We start from the raw sequence: 23,129 nt of genomic DNA, 5'->3' as shown, positions 1-23,129 counted from the left end.
ATAGGTAGACTGAATGATGGCAGGTGGCATTTTCCTTGGTTTCAATCATCACGTTATCGGCCTATCATTGCTTGGAGGCCCTGACTAAGTTACTGAATTGGGTACTTTGCCTCTCGCCTCCCCTCACTCTTGGTCGTTCTCCTCTCTCTCTCCTCTCTCCTACCTATTTAACCCGCGTCTCCCTCCACTTCCGCCCTTTCCCCTCTTTTCATTCCACCTCTCTTGGACTGAGTCTGACGTCTGTATTCCATCCACTCTTCCATCAACTTCTCGACCTAGATCATCGTCTTTTCTTTCTACACCTCTACTGTGATATCCTGCCCATCATGCAGATCTTCGTCAAGACCCGTGAGTATTCTCATCCCTCGTCTCCGCTAACGCCACCTTAAGGGCCGTCCGCTAACCACCTCATCATCTACAGTCACCGGCAAGACCATCACCCTCGAGGTCGAGTCCAGCGATACCATCGACAACGTTAAGAGCAAGATTCAGGATAAGGAGGGCATCCCCCCCGACCAGCAGCGCCTGATCTTCGCTGGCAAGCAGCTGGAGGACGGCCGTACTCTCTCCGACTACAACATCCAGAAGGAATCCACTCTTCACTTGGTGCTGCGCCTGCGTGGCGGTATGCAGATTTGTAAGTTCGACTGTTTCGCCACCTGACGGGAAAACACGTATTAACTTGACTCCAGTCGTCAAGACCCTCACTGGCAAGACCATCACCCTCGAGGTCGAGTCCAGCGATACCATCGACAACGTTAAGAGCAAGATTCAGGATAAGGAGGGCATCCCCCCCGACCAGCAGCGCCTGATCTTCGCCGGCAAGCAGCTGGAGGATGGCCGTACCCTGTCCGACTACAATATCCAAAAGGAATCCACTCTTCACTTGGTCCTGCGTCTCCGCGGTGGCATGCAAATCTTCGTTAAGACCCTAACCGGGAAGACCATCACCCTGGAGGTGGAGTCGTCCGACACCATTGACAACGTGAAGTCCAAGATCCAAGACAAGGAGGGCATCCCGCCCGACCAGCAGCGTCTCATTTTCGCTGGCAAGCAGCTGGAAGATGGCCGCACCCTGTCCGATTACAACATCCAGAAAGAGTCCACCTTGCACCTCGTCCTCCGTCTCCGTGGTGGTATGCAGATCTTCGTCAAGACCCTAACCGGGAAGACGATCACATTGGAAGTGGAGAGCTCCGACACGATCGACAACGTCAAGTCGAAGATTCAGGACAAGGAGGGCATTCCCCCGGACCAGCAGCGTCTCATCTTCGCTGGTAAGCAGCTGGAAGATGGGCGCACGCTCTCGGATTACAACATCCAGAAGGAGAGCACTCTGCACCTGGTCCTCCGTCTCCGTGGGGGCAACTAATGTCTTTCCTTGATTCTCTGCTATCACGGCTCATACGGGATGGCATGCATGGCGTTGGGCTGGTTTCTTCGGTTTTATGACACGGTTATGGTCATTATTAGCTTCTTATCATACCTGACCACTGCGACAGCGGTGGTCCTCGTTCCTTATCAATGAACTATTGAGACAGACTTGTTTTCTGATTGTAATTTGATTCTATCCACATTAAAATGCTTCCTCGCGGAAGATATGACTGTCGCCACCCGCCTTGAGGTACGCGCCAGGCGTTCTATCGCCGTTCGTCGGTACCTTATCAACAACCCACTTCCCGACCAGGGTGGATGACTTATGGGGCGATACGGGTCTAGACATAATTGTAGGTCCAGGCTACTAGATTTGATTAATTTGACTGTCCTGTCAGTGTTTCTTATGGTTTTTGGCAGTCAGACGTGGATAATACGTTCAATTCTTGATGTTTTGCCACCGGGACTTCAATCGCTATCTTCGTTGGACAAACAATGTTTATTGTAGTTAAGCATAAAGTAAAAAGAATAGATAAAATCAAAATTGAATAAATAAATAAATCCTTTCCACAAACCCTCATACTCTGCATATTCTTCAACTATCAACTGGTCATGTGGGCGGAACGTTGAAAACGGGCAGTAAACTTCCCATCCGCAATCAACATCGTCATCATCATCAACCAACTAACTCCTAATACGATCTCCACCACAAGTCTCTTAGACTTGATGGAGCTATTACTGAACCACCACTCAGTAGTGTGAGTATCTGTCGCGATGCCCTCCTACTTCTACCACCTCGCCATTGAACTGTTTGCCCGCCCCCACAACGACCTCCGAAGCTCCTCTCCAGGCCGATCCCCAACATCGCTATCCTTCGACTCCGCATGCGAAGCTCTCCTCCCCTTCCACAAGCGACCGACCTCACACCGCAATAATCCCCGCGACCTGAGGACCACCTCCACCAGCAGCGGAACCCCACGCCCATCCACCTCCGACGCTCGCCCCTCAGACACTACGCACCCCGCCACGACCCCACCACACCCCTACACAACCTCACAGACAAGCACCCCCGCGTTCGAAAAAGACCTCCGCCTCGATAAAGTCTCCATCGCGTGCATCGACATGATTCCCCTAGACCAGGACCTCGGCGGCTCGCGCCGCGCAGCCTCCACCCGGCGCGTCGACGACAACCCCGTCGCGACGGGCATCGGAACAGACATCCTCGGCGGCCTGCGCACAAAAGGAAAATACATCCCGCTGGACCAGTCCGTCTCGGAAAGCGTCTGGGGTATCGTCCACCTCTACCGCGATCTCCAGGACACGCCCTCCCTCACGGAAGATGCCGACTACCCCCCGGACTTGAAGGGCTCTGCTGCCGCGAGACAGCCGCATGATGAGCTGGGCGGGGATGGTCGTCGGGGAGAGCACAGGCAGCTGCGGCTGCGGCAGTCTTCTTCGTCGTCGGCTGTTGTGTCGTCGTCGAGGGGGCGTCTGGATGAGGAGGACTGCACGACGCTGTGTATACTTGCTGTGCCGTCTTATATGTCGCCGTCGGACTTTTTGGGGTTTGTGGGGGAGGCTACCATGGATGATGTTAGTCATTTTCGCATGATTCGCACGGCGAGGGCCAATCGGTATATGGTTTTGATGAAGTTTCGGAGTGGGAGGAAGGCGAGGGATTGGCAGAGGGAGTGGAATGGGAAGGTGTTTAATAGTATGGAGGTAGGTCATTCTTTGATTCTAGTGTCCCAACGGTCACTGGGAGACTACTTCGCTTTTCGTCATGGGAAACTGTCTAACCTCTATCCTACAGCCTGAAACGTGCCATGTGGTCTTTGTGAAAACGGTGGAAATCCAAGCGGTCGACTTGGAAATGCAGACGCCGGCGACCAGCCCTCAGCGGACCCTGTCCTCAGCCAGCCAGACCAGCCCCATCCCCTCCGCTTCACTCTCCACCAGACCGCTGGCCCCTCCTACACCAGCCCTCGTCGAGCTCCCGACATGCCCAGTCTGCCTAGAGCGCATGGACGAAACCACCGGCCTCCTGACCATCATCTGCCAGCACGTCTTCCACTGCACCTGTCTCCAAAAGTGGAAAGGCAGCGGCTGCCCCGTCTGCCGCTACACGCAAGACGACATCCGCCACACACTCCCAAGCGCGTTCTCCGAAGACGACCCCGCCCAGTGCAACGTCTGCCACTCGGAGCTCAACCTCTGGGTATGCCTCATCTGCGGCGCCGTCGGCTGCGGGCGGTACGACGGCGCGCACGCCTTCGCGCACTTCCAAGAAACATCGCACGCCTTCGCCATGGACCTCTCCACCCAGCGCGTCTGGGACTACATCGGCGACGCCTACGTGCACCGCATCATCCAGAGCAAAACCGACGGCAAGCTCGTCGAGCTCCCCGCAGCAGACAACAGCGCCCTCGATCCCCCCGACTGGACGGACGCCGTGCCCCGCGAGAAACTCGAAAACATGAGCGTCGAATACACCCACCTCCTCACCAGCCAGCTCGAGAGCCAGCGCGCCTACTTCGAGGAAGTCGTCCAGCGCGCCGTCGACAAAGCCTCGCAGGCTTCCGTCGCTGCATCCACCGCCCAAGACGCAGCCACTACCGCAACCAAAACCCTACAGACCCTCCAAGCGCAGTACGACAAGCTCGCATCAGAGACCCTCCCGGCCCTCGAGCGCGATAAATCCCGCGCGGAGAAACGCGCCGAGAAGTTCGAGGCGATGGCGCGGAAGATGGAGAAGGAGTGGCGCGAGGAGAAGACCATGAACGAGAGCCTGATGGGCCGGATCGAACACCTCACTGCGGAAGTCGACACACTGAAGGTGTCTAATGTGGATCTGGCGGACCAGAACCGCGACCTTACGTTCTTTATCAGTGGGTCTGAGCGGTTGAAGGATCAGAGTGATGATGTTGTGCAGGGGACGGTCAGTGTGCCTGAGCCGGAGAGCAAGGGGAAGAAGAAGGGGAAGGGGAGGAAGAAGTAGCTTGTTTGAATCATCCTTGATGAGTGCTTTAGGACTGGTGTGCTATGCATGCTATCCTGACTATCTGCTAGACACGCTAGGCTTGGATGTCTCGTTGGCGACGCTGAACACTTTCTGTGGGGTTCGTCTGCTCTTGGAGATAGGCGCCGTGTAGTGCATGCACTGCATCTAGTCTAGCAGGTACACTGCACTACACTAACGGCTATGTAATGAGTTTGATATGATGGCAATATAAATATGTATTTTTTGTAACTAGTGAATGCTGTTATTCTGTTCTACAATGCTATAATCTCATAATCGTCTATCTAATCTACACTATATATACAACCTCACAACACAACATATCCTTCGACCATTCTAACAAAACAAGCCACACACTCTCACCTACTCACCCACCCACCCAAAGCAAAAAAGCTCAAGAACAAAAGAAGAAGAAACAAAGAAATAAAAAAAAGAAGTTAAACCCCCCTCCTAACCGCCCAAAAATAATTCCCCCAACCCTCCGAACCCTGCACCATCTTCCACCCCACGCCCGGAAAATACACAACCCCCCCAACACACCACCTCATGCCCTCTCCCAGCGCGCCCCCACCGCCCCGAACAGTAACGCCCCGATCCGCACCCCTCATCAGCGCCTCCTGCACCCACGCCTCCAACTCCTCCGGATTCACGAACTTCGCCCAGTCGTGCGTCCCGCGCGGGACGACGCCCACCGGCCACGGCGCCTCCGCGATGACCTGGTTGATGAGGTAGGAGGTGAGGGTGCGGGAGATGGTCGAGCCGATTAGCCAGCCGCCGGGCCGCACGAGGCGCAGGCAGTCTGTGAGGAAGGTTGTGGGGTTGCTGGTTGGGGAGGTGTTGTCGATGTGTTCGATTACTTCGAAGAGGGTGACCACGTCGTATTGGTTTGTGGGGGGGATAGAGGGTGATTGGGTGGGGGTGGGGGATGGTGATTGGGAGGGGGATGATGGTGATGGGGATGGGGAGGAAGAGGAAGAGGAGGAGACGTGATCTTCCAGAGTACAGTTCTTGTAGGTGAATGTGCCATTCCGGAGATGTTCCGCGACGATAGGATCCGTCCGGGCGTGGTCGCGCGCGATCTGGACGAGAGTCGACGAGGGGTCGAGCGCTGTTATAGACGCCGCGCGGGTGTGTGTTGTCGATTTCGAAGCAGGGTTGATAGTGCGCGCGAGCGACTCCGCAAAGATACCTCCTCCGCAGCCGATGTCGAGATATTTAAGCGTGTTTGCGTTTCCCACCTCTTTCCCGGTGTTGTTCTCGGTAGAGGTAACCGGCGGAGTCCCCTGCGCGAGGCAAGACGCGATAAAATCATGTCGGAGAGGATTCATCAGGTGCAGGACGCGCGAGGGACCTTGCGGATCCCACCAGCTGCTGGCTAGTGCGGAGAAGTGGGAGAGTTCATTTGCGGAGACGGTGGAGTGGGCTCGTTGGTATTGCTTCTGTTGGCGGAGGAGGAGGGGGCGTGATGTTGGGAGGGCCCGGAGGGTTGGGCGGAGGGTGGCCATGCCGTGTATTCTTCTTTTGTTTTTTTCTTGATTGATTGATGGGGGTTGGTTTGCGCGATGTGTTTTGGTGATGGTTTGCTTGATTTGGTTTGAGTGGAGATTGGTGTATTTGCGATTGCTGGGTAGGTGGAATAGAAACAGCTATATCGTGGAATTAGATATAATGACAATGTAATGAACTAGCAATGGTTCTTCCTACCTTATCTAGCGCACTTGATATCCCCAGTTCGACTGCGATGGCGGATGAGGTTCTTCGGAACATAAAATGCGATCATCGTGAGACAAACAGGACAAATGTGCCAAGCGTGCAAGAGACTGCCCAGTGCCTACTGGTCGCATTGGGAGTACGGGTGTTTGTTTCTGATTTGGTTGAGATCATTTATCTTTTTTTCTTGTGTATCATATTATCTTTGGCTTATTGAGAGGTTGTTACAATATACTACATGCGCATATCATAGAGTATAGTTAAGAGTAGTGTTAGTATAGTGAGACTCCAACTCCCACCCAAACATTGAACTGACGACAGGTAAATACATACCATACAGTAAGATAATACCGTATCTTCCAGAATCCTTCCTGTTCAGGAGACAGAGCAGAAAGATGGAGAAAGAAAGGAGAAAAGGGGAGAGAGATATCCACCCTTTAACATCTCATGCCTTGGTCAGTTACGTACTATCGCAATAATAATAATCAAGTCAGCCAGCTATTGCCTTTTTGAAAGTAGTTCTTTTATTTATTTTGATTGATCTGCCCAGCACTCGAGTTAGTCTCTCCTTTCCCCATCCCGAGTGATATCACGGACCCAGAACGTGGCCTAGTCTGTTCAATAGTCTCCTTCTACGGGCCTTCCAGAAGGTAGTGTTTCTTCTTCTTTTGTTATTCTTTGCTAACCAAGTCGGTGTGTTAGTTGCATTCTTGATGGGTCCGTTCTTCGTGTTGCTACCGTGCTAGCTTACTGTTAGTTAGTTGGTTAGTTAATTAGTTCTGCTCGTCTTCGTCTTACCATGTTAGCGCGACGCTCGGGAATGTTCCTACCGCTCCGCTTGACGATCATCGGTGTGCAATGGATATGATGAAGGATTTGACTGACTGACACGCAGTGGGTTGACTGTAGATGGGCTAAATGTGTTGTACTCCGTAGTCAATCGAATTAGGGATAGTAGGGAGGACGGACAGATGGAGAGACTCTCGACTCGGTTTGAAACTGGAGTATCTGTCTCCCCAGATGGAGCCTGAGGGGTAGGACGGACTGATGGTGAGGATGCGGTGAGTTGTACTGAAACTGCGGGACTCCGTTTGTAATATGATAATGGCATTGTCTCCTTCCTTTCTCGTTTGCTTCTACTTGGTAATATTTATTTTTATCGTTGATTTTGTTGGAAATTATTTTCCTATTTACTGTATTTTTAACCCCGACCGAGGATCAGATCTGAGCGCTGAAGGTCTTAGTGGCTAGAATAAGCCAGGATGTCGTGGATGCCTAGATAAGGCCCCTTTTCGGTCCTACCAAAGGAATACCTAGGATTCTCTGGATGGCGGTCGAGATTAGGGAGTCATGGCGTACCGGTGTTCTGTTCTGTGTTCGGTGCACAGGTCTACCAGCACTCTGTGTTTGGTACACCCGTGCCGCAACCATCGATTGAATCAGTGGTACGTCCGGGGATGAACCATTGATCATAGGTAGGTATTCCTGCGACACCGCCGATAGGCAGGAATACGTATGTCCTTAATACACCGTCAACCAGTGGGCCATACACCACCAGTGTCAAGTGTCAATACAATAGTCCAGATCGCTGCTGCGCGACTACTAGCTAGTAGTAGGGATTTCCCCTTCTTTGAGTCCATACCTAGTCTTAGACAGCGGATCACATGGATAACTGAGTCCAGGATAGGATAGGATAATCCAAACAGCAAGATATACTCTCGGTAACGGGACGGGCATCGCTGCATGGTGCATAGTCCGGCAAATGGAGTAGACGACGATCGCTGCAATCGACATCATCCGTCCCGTATTCCAGCCACCCCTGGTGGGGACCTCTTTTTTTGACCCTTGTTCCCCTAATCCCCTTCCACACTACTGTATTGTCAAGGCGGAGGGGTCGGGTCAGTCAGTTAGTTGGTTGGTTGAAACCTGGGATAAAACCACCGGTGGTAAAGGAGTAAATGCCGCGGGTCCAATCGTTGAAGGCGTGGCTCTCCGCCGGGTCAGCCACAGGATTCGGGCCCGAGCTGCCCCTGAGTGTGCCCGGATTTTGGCGGATTAATCCCTGTAAGAATATGTAAGACACCGGGCGCGTGGGGCTGAGATGTCGATGGTCTGGTTGACTCTCTCACGGACTTCTGCAGGATTTATTATTATTGTGGTGGTTTTTATTGTTGTTGTGATTATACTTTAGAAATGCACAATAGCCATAGTACCCGGCTGTACTCCGTACCATGACAGCCTAATTTCATGAGTATGTACCTCCTGCAAGGCTGCACAAATCAACCCCGTATCCTCTCGTAATCATCATCGTGGCTCCTATAAGAGCCTCCAGGAAATCAATCAGGCTCAGGCCAAGTCCTCCCAGATGACGCACAACGCATGGGTCCTCGCTTTAGAAGGAATTCGAACATTTCTAGAAGCTCTCCTCGGGGCACCGGACAGTCTTGGCATGCAGGTGGACCCCCTCACCCCCCCTCGCGTATGGGCAGTGGGGGAAAACAGAAGGAAAGAAAAAAACAGAAAAGAAAAGAGAAAAGAGTATCAGACCACCTGCAAGAATACCAAAAAAGAAAAGGAGTACAAAATAGCGGCAGAGACTTGGGCGTGGGAGGGATGTGCGGGTGGGGTCTGCGAATTGGTCGCAGCCTCCTCCGTCAGGTCCGTACACTAGCCAGGACTAAAGGTACTAGGGCGTCTCACTAGGGCCGTCTCACTGGCCCTCGGTTGGTGGATGGATTGGGGGAATGGGAAAGGGGGGATGGATTGGGTATTGGAGGGGAAATGAAACACGACATCTATTCGAATATGTCCTGTGGAGGGACAGGATTGAGTTGTTCGAATATACTACCTGACACCTATGGAGGGGCATGTGGTCCATGACAGGCAGGTTTGAGCAATTCGATCCAGCATCAGACAAAGCTGCTGTCCCTGCAGCTGGTGCGGATAAGGTAGTATAAGGTCGTATAATGTGTGGAACGAGTGCACGGTCAGGATTATTCATGAAATCAAAAGTCAATAATAACTAATAAAGAATCATAATAACCAGGATGATGGGCCGATGGGCCCCATTATTCGAAACTTTCTAGAAGGAAATTAGCTTCCCACCGTTGTCCATTGTCAATCTCCTTAGTTTCCTTAGTCTCCTTAGCTCTTTGCACGGGGAGCCTAAATCCCGAGGATTCAAAAGGGGTAAGGACTGATCCAATCTATACGATGGAATAGTTAGAGAACATAGTTGACAAGTCATGAACTGCTTGACTCGATGATATTGTCTTATTAAGTGATCTTGATTAATTACTTGATTAATTGTGAGTGATTTATTATTTATTATAATTTATATATATATATATAATATATATATATTTCTATTATTGTCCTATTGTTGGTCCTGAAACTGAGCCAGGAGCGGAGAGGGGTCATGCACACATAAGGGTTACTTATTTATTCTATATTTATTTTATTATTATTATTTTAACAAAACCCCTTTGGTCAGACAGTTTGTGTAAAGGATTTGCAGCGGTGTCTTCCCCTGAGGTCATTTTATGGGGCTAAATCACCCCATCGACCATCCTGATTGACCGTTCAGGGACCGATACCTGATTCAGGTGGGTGACAGAAGAGCGGTGGAATGTCGCACGATGAATACTGAGTCTATACCATTTTTAGTAGTAGATGGAATATTCCGTGAACATTCAATACTATTATTTATAACAAATCAATGGTTATAAACTAAGAATGACAGGAATTCAAGGAAGCAGAGAAAAGAATAGACAGAATAGGAGGATAAGATAACGTGGTTCCAGGTTCTGGGGAAGTCGGGCTTGGCTATGATTGATATCCGAGATGCTGAATGGTTCTTACCCCTTCTTGCGTCATATCCTGACTCCTGGTCCCTGATCTTATATATTATAATTATCAAAATCATCCCATTAGTCGTCGTAAAAAGAAGAAGAAGAAAAGAATAATATAGATCGGCACGTACCCACCATCCAGGAGCACGGCCAAAGGGACGGGGAAAGCCACGCGGTGGAGCCGAGGTGTTGCTGACGGTGACCTTCTGGTGCCGCCAGCGTCCTTCTACGGGGGAAAGAGAGAAGGAGGTGGGGAATCACCGACTGAATTAATTAATGATGGGATTCTTCCATCTTTCATCATTTAGTTCGGTATTCGTATCATACTAGTCCGTTGTTGGTGGACTTTGAAGTGGAAACGTGGGAAAAGGTGGTTTAGTATTGTCCAACTACTAACTAGTGAGGCCCAGTAATAAGACCACCGGAGTGCCTGGATACTAATTATAATCTTTTTTAATTTTAAAAAATCCCCATGGTCTTCCATACATAGGACTCATACTCCAACGGTCTCTCTTCTTCTTCTTCTTTTTCTTCATCTTCTACATCTCATCCTTATATCTCTCTCTTCTATACTCTCTTAAACAGCCACGGAAACCTGAGCTGTATCAATACCGGCTGTGACAAAGTTACCCGACTGTAGGTCTTCCCGTACTGACTGCATTTCCGCCAACAAAACCTCCGAATCGCTTTTTCCCTGGTCACGTCGTCATCATCATCTCCCTCATTCATCTATCTCAAGCCTCATCTTCCTCTCCTTCTGCGCTGGCTTTTGTGTTTGTCTTGCCTCTACTGCTGCTACTCCCATCTCTCCCTTATCCCCCCTGTTCGTCGTCATTTCAAAACACGTGGTTCGGGACTGATCCCCCCCCACTCTTCCTTTCCTTTTTTTTTTGTCTATCACAGCCTCCTCTTACCGTCCGTTTTCTTTCAATTACTTACCTCCCCGTCAAGCTTTCATTTGCTTCCTTAGAATTGCGACTTTTTGACTACCATCTGCCCACCACCACCGAACGCTGGGAATAGCGACTTTGCGCACGCTTCCTGATCTCCCCGCAATCCTCGACTGTGAGCTTTCTCGTCCAAGATTTGATAGGCCTAAACGGTTCCCGGTTCTTGGTAAGTGTTTGCGTGTTTACCACCTCCCCCGCTGGTCGGCTCCCGTGGCGCATTTTTCCTCAACGCCCCCGTACTCTCTGGTTTGTGTTCCCTCATTTGGTGTGAAACATGACTGCCTCGAGTTTTGCGCGGGGACCAAATCGCGCTTAAGTTCCCTGCGCAGATGTTCGTCGGATGCGCTGAAATCCCACCCTCGCTTTCCAGCGTGGTGGAAGATTCCAGCTCTGTCGGGGCGCGGGGGCCTACCGCGGGCTATTGCTATTACCTCGGCGCAACTTGCTAATGCGATGATATCTTTAGTCCATAAGGAACCATCGATACGACCGCCTGAGCCGCTGACATCACCGATCAAATCGAGAACGACTGCGTTGGTCTGGGTTGGAACCGGTACAAGCAACTGCGCGACGGTCCGACAGCTCGAATCTAGCGCACTGCGAATAGAATTTGCTTCGGATCGCCATCGGAGAGCTTTCGGTCCCTGACCCTGCACCTATCCGCCCATACACCCCAAACTGAGTCGCGACTTGCGGAGGAACACGGACGTTGTGTGATTCGGAATCGATCAAGAGCTTGGACCCCTGATTGCCGACAAACAGTGGTTGTTTGTCGCTCAACTGAACGGGGTGCTTCCAGTCAACCTCGCGAGGCCTTGGCTCAGTTTCCCGCATTCTCGGTTTTCAGAGGACCTCCCCCACCGCTGTGACACTCTTGGGAGAATATCCTGCGGCTCCGCGTCTGAACCATTCCTCAACTGAATCCCAAATCATTCCTGACACCCCTGTTTCCGCTTGCTGCTGGGTTGGGTCATGGACATCACAACCATCTTGAACAGAAAAGGTTCTACCGCTATGGTTGCCGGAGAATCACCATTTGACCAACAACAGTTTGTGTCAAACCATAGCCTGGAGAACAACTCGCCCAAAATGAAACCGGAGCCCGGGATCTCGGAATCTGGCGATCAGCCGGTCCTGTCGTATCCGCCCCATGCGCCCCTCGGTCAGGTGTCCGGTATGCAGCAAGACATGCGCTACTCGCAACCCCATCAGACCCCCGCATTGCCGCTTCTGCAGAACCCGTATCTCCCGGGGGGTATGCGACAACGGCCCAGCTTTCCAACGGTGCTCCGGGCAGGACCGAGCCTCCTCCCAAGACATTCCACTGCTCGACCTGCAACAAAGGGTTTGCCCGCCGCAGCGACCTTGCCCGTCATGGTACGTAGCTGAGAAGTGTGTTCATTGACATTTTGTATCTAACTTGTTCCCAGAACGAATCCACACCGGCGTCAGGCCGCATGCTTGTGATTGGCCAGGCTGTGGGAAGCAGTTCATCCAGCGCTCCGCCTTGACGGTACACTCGCGTGTCCACACGGGCGAAAAGCCGCACATGTGTGAAAGATGTGGCAAGGTATGTTGATGTCCGTTCCTCTATTCTATCACCGTACTGACCCATCCAGCCCTTCAGCGATTCGTCTTCCCTGGCTCGACACCGCAGGATCCACTCGGGCAAGCGGCCGTACAAATGCCCGTATGCGAATTGCCAAAAGACCTTCACGCGTCGCACTACCTTGACGCGCCATCAAAACCACCACACGGGCACTATCGAAGAAGCCGCCGCAGAGACGGAAGCCAATCTGCGACAAAACAAGGAGAGGGGAAGGATGCCGGGAGATAGCATGTTCCCCGACACCGACTCGGTTCATTCCACCCCGTCACCGGCACACCATCCTATCTCGCCGGGTGGCGAGCTTCCACCGTTGAACATGCCTCGCCAAGATTACTACATGGGGAACGGATCGATCCCGCCTCATGTTCGCGGCGATTTTGTTCAACCCAGTCCGCGAGCCTCCCCCACGGCTACATCGCCCTCGCTGTCCACCTACAGTAACCCGCACCCTCGACCGTCCATGACCTCGCATCCGAGTGCCTACGCTCCGCCGCAGCCTCTGGAGCCGCCTGCCAACAACGACCACCGGCCGAACAGCGTCAGCGGAAGCCCGCACATGACCAGTCTGGGCTGGGCGTCCCCGTCGCACGGGAGCATCCCTTCTCCGGGATCCGCGAATGACTACGCGCCGTACCCGGATTCGGGCGGATCGACGTATGCGAGCTCGATGCCTCCTCACATGTACTTTCCCAACTCCACGATCCGACGGCCTACCAGCACCGAGCCCGAGAACTACGAGATGAGGCCCCGACTGGGCGAAAGCCCGTGGTCTACGCCCGTCTAGAGACTCGACTTGATCACATCTCTTGGGTCCTACCAAGATCAATATTTATTCCACAATCTCCTTTGTTCTTTCCCCGATTGTTTCTCTTCATGTTCTGTTGTTTATCCTGCATAGCATCTGGTCACTTTCCATTATTCTGTCGTTACTTCATCACTGGTTATCCAACATGCCACCATCATAGCATTTCCTGGGTTGCAAGCGTGCAGGAAGGAGTCCGAGCGAGCTTTTCTCTTTTTGTTATCTTCCCTGTGTTTGTTTGATCTGAGCTTTTGGTTTGAATTTTGCTTCATCTTTCCCCTCTGTTATTTCTCCCATTTCATTCCCCTAATGCACGACACGACCAAGGACGAAAGAAAGCATCTTTACACATATATAGATAGAGTGGGAACCGGGGACACACGGTTGGTTGGGTTAGTTCATGGATATATTGGAAGGGGTGGGATAACAAAATGGGAAATCTGGGTCTTGGTCGTTTTCTTTCTTTCTTTTCTTTCCCCCCTACTGTGCATTTATCATCTACCATTGTTTGATTTGACTTGATTTGATCTTTTTCTGTGTTAATCTTGTTTGTCTGTTTTGTTACCCCTGCATTATATTATATCATATCACCTATATCTAATATTGTGTATTGCACTTGCACCTATACTTGTCTAATATTGCATATCCATCTATATCTATTTCTTCAGCTTGTCTTTTTTCTATCTTTCCCCCTTCTCTTTTCTTTTCTTTTCCTTTCCTTTTTCTTTTCCTTTGTTATGGAAGTGTGTTTATACCATATATATACCGTATCGTCATATACCAGATCTTCTAATTCTGTAACTGATTTTTTTTCCCTCTCTCTTGTTGATATCTTCGCGCCCTTGACCTGTACTATTGAGATAGATGATTCAAAGACATTTAGACAGCCAGTCAGACAGACAGACAGACAGACTGATGAATAGATAAATCGAAAGATAAATAGGAGAGACCTTAAAACCGCCATCTACTTACTGACTAATTATTTCCACGGCACAAAGATAAATAGATTGATTGATGGATACGGATGGGATGGGTGAACCTTGGAAGCAAAGAGAATATGGAGTATTTTCTTTAGTCTATAAAACCATCCATTCTTGACCCGTCGATGGTCTTGGTGGGAGGGGAGGAGGGGAGGGCCTCCTGCACACATACATACATGGTCTGTCTATCTGTATGTCTGTCTGTCTGTCTGTCTGTGTACCATCATGTCTCAGATGTCTTCCTAACCTTTCTGACTACGTTACGAAGATGGATGGAAAGTTGGAAATTGGGACTGAAGATTGGGGATTGTAGGTTATATGCGGGAATCAATTGATTCACATACTGCTACATTACAAGGGGGAATGAGAATGTTCCATGGATGGAGGGAACCGAGAAAGAGAATTAGAATAAATGAATGAATGATACCTTGACTATGTTAACGTTTAAAAAAACAAGATCCGGGAATGAAAACAGATGGAAGGAAAAGCAAATAAGAAAGCAGACCCATCCCGGACGCCATGCACCATACTGTGAGTTCTTTTGAATGGTTCCTCCTGTTTTTCCCTTGTGAGGTGAATAAGAAATGAATAGATAGTCTGATGTACTGGTTGATGATGATGATGATGACAACGATGACGGTTATAGTAGAGATAAAGAATTGTGAACGGGTTTCAGACGGAAGGGGAGGTTAATAAGGTACACCGCTAGTATTCAACCCAGCCGGACACTGACAATCACACACAACCGGCGAAAGCTGCGGCTGGGAGCGGCCTAGCGCGCGGGCGACCAGCGTCCCTGCGACGGAGGCAGGCGCAGCGGCGCCTTTTCCTGAGGAGAGGAGGCCGAAGCGGAGGAAGACTTCTGAGATGGTGACTACGATGGAGATGAGGATGAGGACGATGATGATCCATGTTTGGTCTGGCGAAGTCAGTTAGTTTGGTTGATTGTGGTGGGTTTTGGGTTGGGGCTATTCAAATGGGGGAGGAGGGAAACTCACGAGAGGTCCGGTTGTCTGCTATTGAGTCGGAGAGTATCTCGGCTAGATCGAGGAAGACGCGGCATCGTTCGTTGAGGACTTGGATTCGGGGCTTGATTTCGAGGTATTCGCGGACTGCGATGTACAGGGGGTAGAGGGTTGGTTCGCTTTCCCAGAAGAAGTTGGGGACGTCGAGCATGTTGGATGCTGCGCGGTATTAGTATTGTGATTGGAAAATTCATTCACGGGGGCAAGACTTACAAAGGTTGACCTCGACTCTGCTCTTGAACAGCCGTCCTAAAATGCGAAAGACTTCCTCCCGCTTCATGCCCAGTTTGCCTGTCATGGCGAGTCGGCGCGGAACGTCCTTGGCTTCGCTCATCTGGCGCGCCATGACTTCTTCGAAGAAGCAGAGTTTCGTGCTCTGCGAGATGCCGTGGCTGATGGCCAGCTTGATCATGTGGTCGCCGCTGCGCAGGGTGATCATGTCGTTGTAGACGCGGGGCCGCGAGATCTCGGTCGAGTATTCGAAGTGGAATTCTTCGGTCTCGAAGTCCTCCTCTTGTAGGGGCATCGTGGCCAGCGGCATGGGAGAACCTGTGGCGGACGACGTCGCGAATGCCAGATCGGCCAGCAGATCCTTCTCTTGCTTCTCGGTGAAGTTCCAGAAGACGACAACGCCGTAGCTGAACACGAACATCTCGGCCACGTTGTAGGGCAGTCGTGCCGCGGCTGACTGTAACTGCTGGCCACGACTCTGGTCATTCTCGGGGGTTGCTCTCCTCTCTGCGTCACCGTTGTGATCTTCCCCGTAATGATGGTGTAGTTCGCCGGATCCTTGCTGGTGTGGCGAGCCGTGCTCTCCGTGCTCTCCGTGCTCCCCATGCTCCCCACGACCCCCCACAACCGAGTGCTCCTCCGACTCCATGTCATAGTCGTGGTAATCGCGCAGCTCATTCCGCTCGATTTCCTCATCAAGTAAAGACTTACCCCCAGGTTTCTTCACAATCGGACTGCTCCTCAACCGGTAGCCGTCATCCCCAGGCAACAGAGGCAAATGGTACGCCGTATACAAACAATCATCATACAGCTTCGTCCGGCCCCCATGTCGATCCTTCACAAACGCCGACAGCGAACTCATCTTATAAGCCTGCGCCGTGCAATAAGCCGTCACACGAGCGAGTTTCTCCGCGCGCCTTGCCTTCGGCAACCGCTCCGCATAACTCTTCGCCTTCTCAGGCGCGACCTTCCTCCGCCGCAACAGCTCCTCCTCAGCCAACAGCGGAGCGATCTCATTATCGACGCCAAAGTCGCCCGCGAGCTTCCTCTGCACCAGCAATTGCTGCCTAACAGCCTCAGGATCCACATTCTTCTCCCGAGCAACTCTCAAAACCAGCTCTTCGTCCACGGCCTCCTCATCCTCCTCCTCGTCGTCCTCATCGCTCGGCATCTTCCGCTCCACCCCCTCCGCCTCCGGCAGAAGCACCAGCTTCTCGCTGACTTTCGTCGTCCGCGGAGGTAGACGCGGTTGCGCCGCCAGACGGCCCATTGTCGCTGCCGTGCCCACTGCACTACCGCCGCCAGCAGCACCTGCGCCGGGGACGGCACCGGTCGCTCCTATCAGGCCGCCGCCGAGGCGCGAGCGGGGGCGACTCCGCGGGGTGTCGGGGGGATGGCGCTGCTGCATGGAGGGCACGTCGGAGGAGTATTGGAGGACATTGTCGACGGTGATGAGGCGGGTGGATGGGGAACGGCGGCGGCGGGGTTGAGCGGCTTGTTGCTGGTCGCGCGAGTCGGTCACCTGCGACTGTCAGTAGGGTTGGGGGATGGTGTGAGGTTTGTGAGAGCTCACCAGGACATGGGGACTTCGCTGGCTCGGCACTCGTCCTTTTGCGGGCGCCATTGTCGAGCTCAGGTAATCTTAATTCTGCTCAGGCGCACAATTGAGTATTCCACCTTCGTACTCTCAAGATAACCGAGTGAATCAACCCCAATTACCCTGGATGTCGATAGAATAGATAACGACCTGAACCTCAGTGGTTGGTCGTTGTACCAGAATCAAAGTCCAGATCAGAAAAGACCCATGACTCTCGTCCTCAATACGGACGTAAAGCAGAGAATGGCAATATCAATCTCAACAATCAAAAATATCCCACTCGTCTTTCTTCTGAAAAACCAATGAACAACTAGACAGTCAAAGTCTAACAACCACCAGCAGACACAAACGATAAACGATAAAACGAACCGCCAGACGAACTCTAGCTCTCCCGAGAGCCTCTTTCCTCCCACCGCCGCAACCAACCCTAACCTATTCCAGCCTAGCCCAACTCCCCAAAAATGACGTCGTCGGAAAAAAACCAATACCGTACCACCATACAGCCAATACATCCATACCACCCGGTATGGTAACCCAGCTGTAATATGATTCAAGACGATTCGGCCGGCCACGTGCGGGCCGACGCGTCTAGACCGCGTTGAGGCTAGTGTGTTCATCATCTGGGGTAACTTACTTGCTTGCTTACTTACCTTACCGTTCACTTGACTGATTTAGTATTGTCACACTCTCTATTGTTAAAATGGGTGTCAGGGTCGGGGTGTACAAAGAGTATACAGAAAGTATAAATAGATTAAACTTGATCTTATTGTCATAAATATATAATCTTATTGTCATAAGTATATAACTTGAACAAATTACCGGTGTCCTTCCCTAATGGACGTTGTCAAGTGGCCTGGTGGGGCGTGGGTCAGAAATACCAGCCCACTCGCCGGCCGGTCGCTCGCCGCCCATCGGCCACACCTACAGTAAGAGGGGTAAACTAAACTACCTATGTACCTTACTTACTCCGTAGTGTCCGCTACATACCCTACTACCCTAACTCTGCTCGGAGACCGTCTCCGTGAGGGATGCAATTAGGAAAGAGATGGCCTTCTCCGTCCCGTCCTTAATCTATCTTCCCTGGTCTAACACACGGGACGCAACGGAAAATCTCACTGGAATGGGCGGAAGTATTTTAGATTTGAGTTTCCCGATTGATGTCTCCTTGCAGGAGACTACCTAGTTTAGGGGCTTCCTTGCATGCCGACACTTCTCTATACATCCAATTATAAGCAACCATGGCTACTAATCAATACAACGATGGTAATGTATGCAAATTGCCAAGAATCAAAAACATGTGGCTGATGGAGGGAACAAAGGAAAGGTATAAGGGAAATCGTCAAAAAACAAAAAGAAATGATAGAAAGAAACGATAATAAAAAGAATAAGGCTGTGCAACGCTAACTCCTCGAAGCGATGTCCACACTCGGCTTCGTCATGCTAGAAAACGTAAATCAACCATCCCATATGCAAGTGGAACACCCGTCCTGTAAACATCCGGGCTCCCAATGGATTGCCGTGGACTGACGACCATGGTGGAAATCACAGCCCATCACGGAGCCGTCGATCCTCGTCCCAAATCTCCTTCTTCATCCGCTGCAACCGGGTGTGCTGTCGTTGGAGCCGGTCCAGGTCCGCCCGAGGCGGATCGGCCTGCGATGCCAGTGCACCGTGTAACGTGCGATATTTGGCGTAGTACTGCTTGAACTTCTGCGATTTCTCGCGCAACTGCTGGCGGAGAATCTCGCGGCTGAGAGGCGGCGACGCACTCCCCGTGCTGCCGCTGGAGGTGCTAACCGCCCGGCGCCGTTTGTGCTCCAGGTCTCCCGTGGTGCGCCCCGCCAACTGTGGAGTTATCGAAGTCCGCTCCAATTCCGCTTTACGTTTAAGAGGGTTGGCGATCTCCGTCGATTTGACGATCCCATTCGGTTTGATCGGTTTCCGGGACACCGGACCCACAGCCGAAGCTCGACTCGGCTTCGCCAGCTGTGTGATGAGCGGAGAAGACGAAGAGCTCGACGAGTTGTTCTGGCTCGAAGAACGGCTGCGGTTCTGGGTGTCGGAGGAATTGTTGGTCCGTGGGGATGAAACGACCGAGGACGGTTTCTGCGGAGACTTCGGGTGGGCCGGTTGGGACGACGGGAGCTTCTTGGAGGCCAATGGCTTCGGAGGGGCGTGCGAAGATGCCTCGACCTTCGCGGGCGGATTCCGAGGGGGATCCACTTTGGGCGTGGGTGCATGGGAGGTTTCACGAGGGGCGGACGGCTTGGGCTGCTTGCTAGCCGGTTTGGCCGGCGGTGCTGCCTTCTGGGGTTTTGGCTTCTCTGGAACCGGGGCATCAGGCATGTCCATGTCGTCTTCGTCCGAATCCTGGACATATTCCGACGACTTGAACTTCCCATCCGGCTTGGCCGTAGGCTTCCGCTCGGCCTTCTTCGTCACACGCCCAGTCAATGTACTGTTGGTTGCAGCCTTGGGCTTCGCAGGGGGCTTCTTAGAGATATCTTTCTCGGCTGCTTTTTTCTTCTGCGTAGTCACGGTGGACTTGGGGGCCGACGTGGGTTCGCCCGCCTGGGGAGTCAAGCCATTCCTGCTGGCTCGGTCCGTCTCGTGGCCGGTTCCGTACCCATCTTTACCGGCGCCATCGGGGCTTTGCACTTGTATGCGCGGAGTAAGAGGTTTCTTGATGGGGCCCGTCCGCAAGTCGAGGCGCGACAAGCATTTGCCCTTGCCACGCTCCTCCTTGGGAAGGAGAGTCTGCCACAGCTTGTCGGAGCGAGAGATTCGCATCCGATCAAACGCCGAGATAGCATTCTCGATAGCCTCCTGCCGGTCTTCCTGAGACGGATAGGGAAAACCCCATACGTCCAATTCCCTGTATATTTTATCCCTCAGATCAAACTTCTCCGGGTTGATGCGGTTCTCGGTGCCATATTTGCGGGCCAACGTGGTGCAGTCTTCGAGGGAGGAGCGGGTCTGTCGTGAGAGGAACTTGGCCGAGACAGCTCGGACGGCAAGGAGGTGTATGAAGGGTACTCGGAGGGCGTCGAGGCGGAGTCGGTCTTTGTTCTGGGAGGCCGGGGCGGAGGTAGATGTCAGGGGAGGGACGGAGGCAGGGGACCGGCTTCCGCCCAGTGCCGGGCTCGAGGGCAAAGAACGATTGACGTTGGTTTTCAGAAGCCGATCTTTCTCCAATTCCACCTTGGTTGAGGGCATGCGGGCCAAGAGAGCGGCCTGGCGGCCGGTACTGGACCGGCTGTCACCCGTCTTTAGGGCCCTCAGCTCCTCCACGCTTGTGATAATGTGTGTTTTCTTCGATTCCTTCCCTCTTTCAAAGGCATTCAAGCTCTGCTCGAGATTGGCCAAGGCCTGGTCCGTGGCCGCGGTGGCCTCCTTGGCCTTTTGCACCTCCAAGCTGTGGCTCAGGACCCCCGTGAAGTATAGGTTCTCTTTGTCAGCGGAGCTCCCGCAGTAGACCTCGGATCGGTGCGTCGACGGGGAGGAGCGGAAGGATTGAGATTTGGAACCGTAATAGAGGGTTTGGTGTTTTCCCAGACGGATTCGAGCGGACTGGTCGTGGCGGAGGCTTTGTATGATGTCGTCGAGGGTGCTCTGGGCAAGGTTCAGACGCATGATCTGGGTTGGTTTGACCGTAGGATCGTTCCCGGGGCCGTCTCTGCAGAGAGACAGCCCGGTCTCGGGAATGTCCATGGCCGGCATGGCGGATGGGGGACAATGAGGAGGGACAAATCCCTGGGGCGTGAAAGAGGCAAGACAGTGTCTGAATGTCGGGGGTTTCGAAATTGGGGTGGGTGTTTGGAGGTCCGGAACAAGGACGGACAGCAGCGTGGAAGCTGCAGGTCAGTGGCCAACAGAATGATCCGACGAGTCCAAACACTCCATCAGATCAAGCACGAGAGAACAGAAGAGCGAGTGGAGAGCAGATTGCAAGGACAAAGGCAAACGGAGCTTGACCACCAACGCCCATGGCAGAAGGGCTGGGGTTCTGAGAAACAGATCCGAGACAGTGGTAGTAAAGAAAGTGATGGGAAAAGAGAGAGAAGAAGTGGGAATATTTGGAAGAGGGAAGGGAGAAGAAAAGAGTGTGGGAGAAAGAGAGAAAGGAAAAGAGGAGGAGGAAGAGGAAGAGGGCGAGAGAGATGAGATGAGATGATGCTCAAGGAACCGGGATTCAACAGTAAGGCGACCTTGGAGCGGAGAGAGAGGCTTACCACCGGGTACAGTGAGAGAAAGAGAGCGACGGGGAAAGACAACCAAGGCGAGTGGGGAGAGGCGGTATGGTATCGTTCGGCGTACCTTTTCTGGGTCAGTTGTCAGACCCGCCGAACTTTAGTTTGTCGTTAGGTAGGAGAAAGTGTAGTTTAGTTTGTCAAATTGGCCCGGATAATTATATTATATTATATTATAATGTTATAATGTTATAATCATGATTTATTATCTTCTTCTTCATCCTGACTTGTTCTGATGGTGGGTAGGTAATTAATTAATCTATCCATTTCCCCAACGCCGGAGTCCTGCAGATTCCCTCTTCCCTCCCGTGCTGACTATCCGTCACGAACCCTCCTACCCATTTAACCTTGAACAGTTGACTCCGTGCTGGTCGCCACTCGAGTACCCCTATCATAGAATGGGATATTGGAGTCAGGGCCCAAGGTGTGGCAGGGTGAGAAGTCCATATCAACAAGTATTAAGAAGCGTCGATCCATCCACGCTACTAATATACGTGATTTTCTTTATTGTATTTTTAGTTTATTTTATTCTTTGATTTTATTGTCTTATTTCATTACTTTTAACATTATGATTATCATCATTATATTATTATTATTATTATTATTATATGATCATATTGATTAGTATTATTCGGAAGAATAATCAGACGGGCAGGACGAATAAGAATAGGAAGGAGAGAAGATAGTACGACCGCTAGTATAAGTAGACGTATTATTGTATGATTCAGTTGACCCAGTTCGACGCTGGACGAGCTGCTCTGCTGTGACAACTGACAACGCCAGCCTCAAGAGTCAAGACGGGGCGTAGCCGTATAGATTACGCAGTATCATGGGGTATTTTATTTCCCTCCCCTTTGGCCTAAGGTTACCCAGCGCCATGTTGAATCACGGGTGAAGATGCCGTCACAAATCATTCGAGTTCTGGAACAACTTACTTACTTACCTACATTCTAATCCCTACCAACCTTACAATCGATCGGAGACAACACGGTGAATCGAAACCATGGACCGCGTTTCTTCTTCGTTTTAGATGTATCATCCCGTCCTTTGTACTCTATCATTTCTGGAATCCGATTGTCCAGGGGATATTGTCACACCCGAGGTACGCTTTCTGTTTTTGTTTTCTCTTTCGGTTTTGGGTTGTCGTTTTGGTTTTAGTTTTCCTTTGAAGATCCATTTATAACCACTCGCTTCTCGCTCCGGCGGCATTCACCCGGGGCGGGTTGGTTTCCAGGGCACTAGCCACTAACTACTAACTAGGTACGGATACTAACTAGGGGTCTTGTAAATTACACAGAACTGTAACTGTCCCCCGTCCGAACCAGGTGATACAGCCCTGACTGCAATTGTTCATCCGACGCCATGGCCATGTCTTGCCCCCACCACTACCGCGGATGGTAGGAATGGTGGAACCCTCCTACCATCCCATCACATTATTATATACTCTGTAGGAGACTATACTGATCTCCTGACTGTGGCAATGTTACCAGGGATTATAACAGGATAACTCGGGGTATGTGCTGTTCACATGTCTAGTATTAACTGGTTATGGGTGAGAATTAGGGAATGAAAGGAAAATGAAACAGAAAGATGAAGCACACCATGAGGGATAAAGAAACAAGGACAAAAGGAAAGAGAAAACCGGATCAGGACAGCGACAAAGGGTGATTACTGATAATAAGCCCAAGGGTGTCCTGGGTTCCAAAGGGCTGTCGTCACCCAAGCGTGGTG

The 23,129-nt window shown here is 51.6% G+C and overlaps 6 protein-coding genes across 6 annotated transcripts; 3 read left to right on the top strand and 3 right to left on the bottom strand.

The window, feature by feature from the left end:
• Positions 1-326: 326 nt before the first annotated feature.
• P168DRAFT_298400 (ubiquitin family protein) lies at positions 327-1,372 on the top strand (the record flags this gene model as incomplete). Its single annotated transcript, XM_024838264.1, has 3 exons — positions 327-348; positions 422-637; positions 693-1,372. The coding sequence occupies 3 exons, from the start codon at positions 327-329 to the stop codon at positions 1,370-1,372; spliced, it is 918 nt and encodes a 305-aa protein (XP_024691261.1).
• A 696-nt stretch (positions 1,373-2,068) lies between these two features.
• P168DRAFT_328685 (putative RING and UBP finger domain protein) lies at positions 2,069-4,633 on the top strand. The gene is made up of 2 exons (XM_024841378.1): positions 2,069-3,096; positions 3,188-4,633. The coding sequence occupies exons 1-2, from the start codon at positions 2,149-2,151 to the stop codon at positions 4,370-4,372; spliced, it is 2,133 nt and encodes a 710-aa protein (XP_024691260.1). The 5' UTR covers positions 2,069-2,148; the 3' UTR covers positions 4,373-4,633.
• P168DRAFT_283424 (3-demethylubiquinone-9 3-methyltransferase) lies at positions 4,625-5,898 on the bottom strand (the record flags this gene model as incomplete). The annotated part of the gene is made up of 2 exons (XM_024836047.1): positions 4,625-4,655; positions 4,934-5,898. The coding sequence occupies 2 exons, from the start codon at positions 5,896-5,898 to the stop codon at positions 4,625-4,627; spliced, it is 996 nt and encodes a 331-aa protein (XP_024691259.1).
• Positions 5,899-11,876: 5,978 nt separating this feature from the next.
• P168DRAFT_298397 (putative C2H2 finger domain protein) lies at positions 11,877-13,297 on the top strand (the record flags this gene model as incomplete). The annotated part of the gene is made up of 4 exons (XM_024838263.1): positions 11,877-12,145; positions 12,202-12,281; positions 12,335-12,474; positions 12,524-13,297. 4 exons carry the CDS (start codon positions 11,877-11,879, stop codon positions 13,295-13,297), a joined length of 1,263 nt encoding a protein of 420 aa, XP_024691258.1.
• Positions 13,298-14,710: 1,413 nt separating this feature from the next.
• On the bottom strand, positions 14,711-17,489 carry P168DRAFT_311986 (RMD1 family protein). The gene is made up of 4 exons (XM_024839541.1): positions 17,125-17,489; positions 15,534-17,073; positions 15,294-15,479; positions 14,711-15,214 (listed from the first exon to the last, which is right to left on the bottom strand). Exons 1-4 carry the CDS (start codon positions 17,173-17,175, stop codon positions 14,985-14,987), a joined length of 2,007 nt encoding a protein of 668 aa, XP_024691257.1. The 5' UTR covers positions 17,176-17,489; the 3' UTR covers positions 14,711-14,984.
• Positions 17,490-18,355: 866 nt separating this feature from the next.
• P168DRAFT_291804 (uncharacterized protein) lies at positions 18,356-21,351 on the bottom strand. Its single transcript, XM_024837476.1, has one exon. The coding sequence runs from the start codon at positions 20,866-20,868 to the stop codon at positions 18,691-18,693; it is 2,178 nt and encodes a 725-aa protein (XP_024691256.1). The 5' UTR covers positions 20,869-21,351; the 3' UTR covers positions 18,356-18,690.
• Positions 21,352-23,129: the final 1,778 nt, after the last annotated feature.

Source organism: Aspergillus campestris, assembly GCF_002847485.1.
Source record: "Aspergillus campestris IBT 28561 chromosome Unknown P168scaffold_9, whole genome shotgun sequence".
Taxonomy (NCBI): domain Eukaryota; kingdom Fungi; phylum Ascomycota; class Eurotiomycetes; order Eurotiales; family Aspergillaceae; genus Aspergillus; species Aspergillus campestris.
Note: the sequence above shows the minus strand (reverse complement) of the source record. Positions and strands in the feature narration are given on the sequence as shown.

What these genes read in the sequence shown, in the direction of transcription:
- P168DRAFT_291804 (XM_024837476.1), bottom strand. Translation starts at nt 20,868, where the DNA reads ATGCCGGCCATGGACATTCCCGAGACCGGGCTGTCTCTCTGCAGAGAC.
- P168DRAFT_328685 (XM_024841378.1), top strand. Translation starts at nt 2,149, where the DNA reads ATGCCCTCCTACTTCTACCACCTCGCCATTGAACTGTTTGCCCGCCCC. An exon ending in AGGTGTTTAATAGTATGGAG is followed by an intron (nt 3,097 to 3,187) that starts GTAGGTCATTCT and finishes TCTATCCTACAG; the next exon opens with CCTGAAACGTGCCATGTGGT.
- P168DRAFT_311986 (XM_024839541.1), bottom strand. Translation starts at nt 17,175, where the DNA reads ATGGCGCCCGCAAAAGGACGAGTGCCGAGCCAGCGAAGTCCCCATGTC. An exon ending in AGCGAAGTCCCCATGTCCTG is followed by an intron (nt 17,074 to 17,124) that starts GTGAGCTCTCAC and finishes TGACAGTCGCAG; the next exon opens with GTGACCGACTCGCGCGACCA. An exon ending in CAGAGTCGAGGTCAACCTTT is followed by an intron (nt 15,480 to 15,533) that starts GTAAGTCTTGCC and finishes AATACCGCGCAG; the next exon opens with CATCCAACATGCTCGACGTC.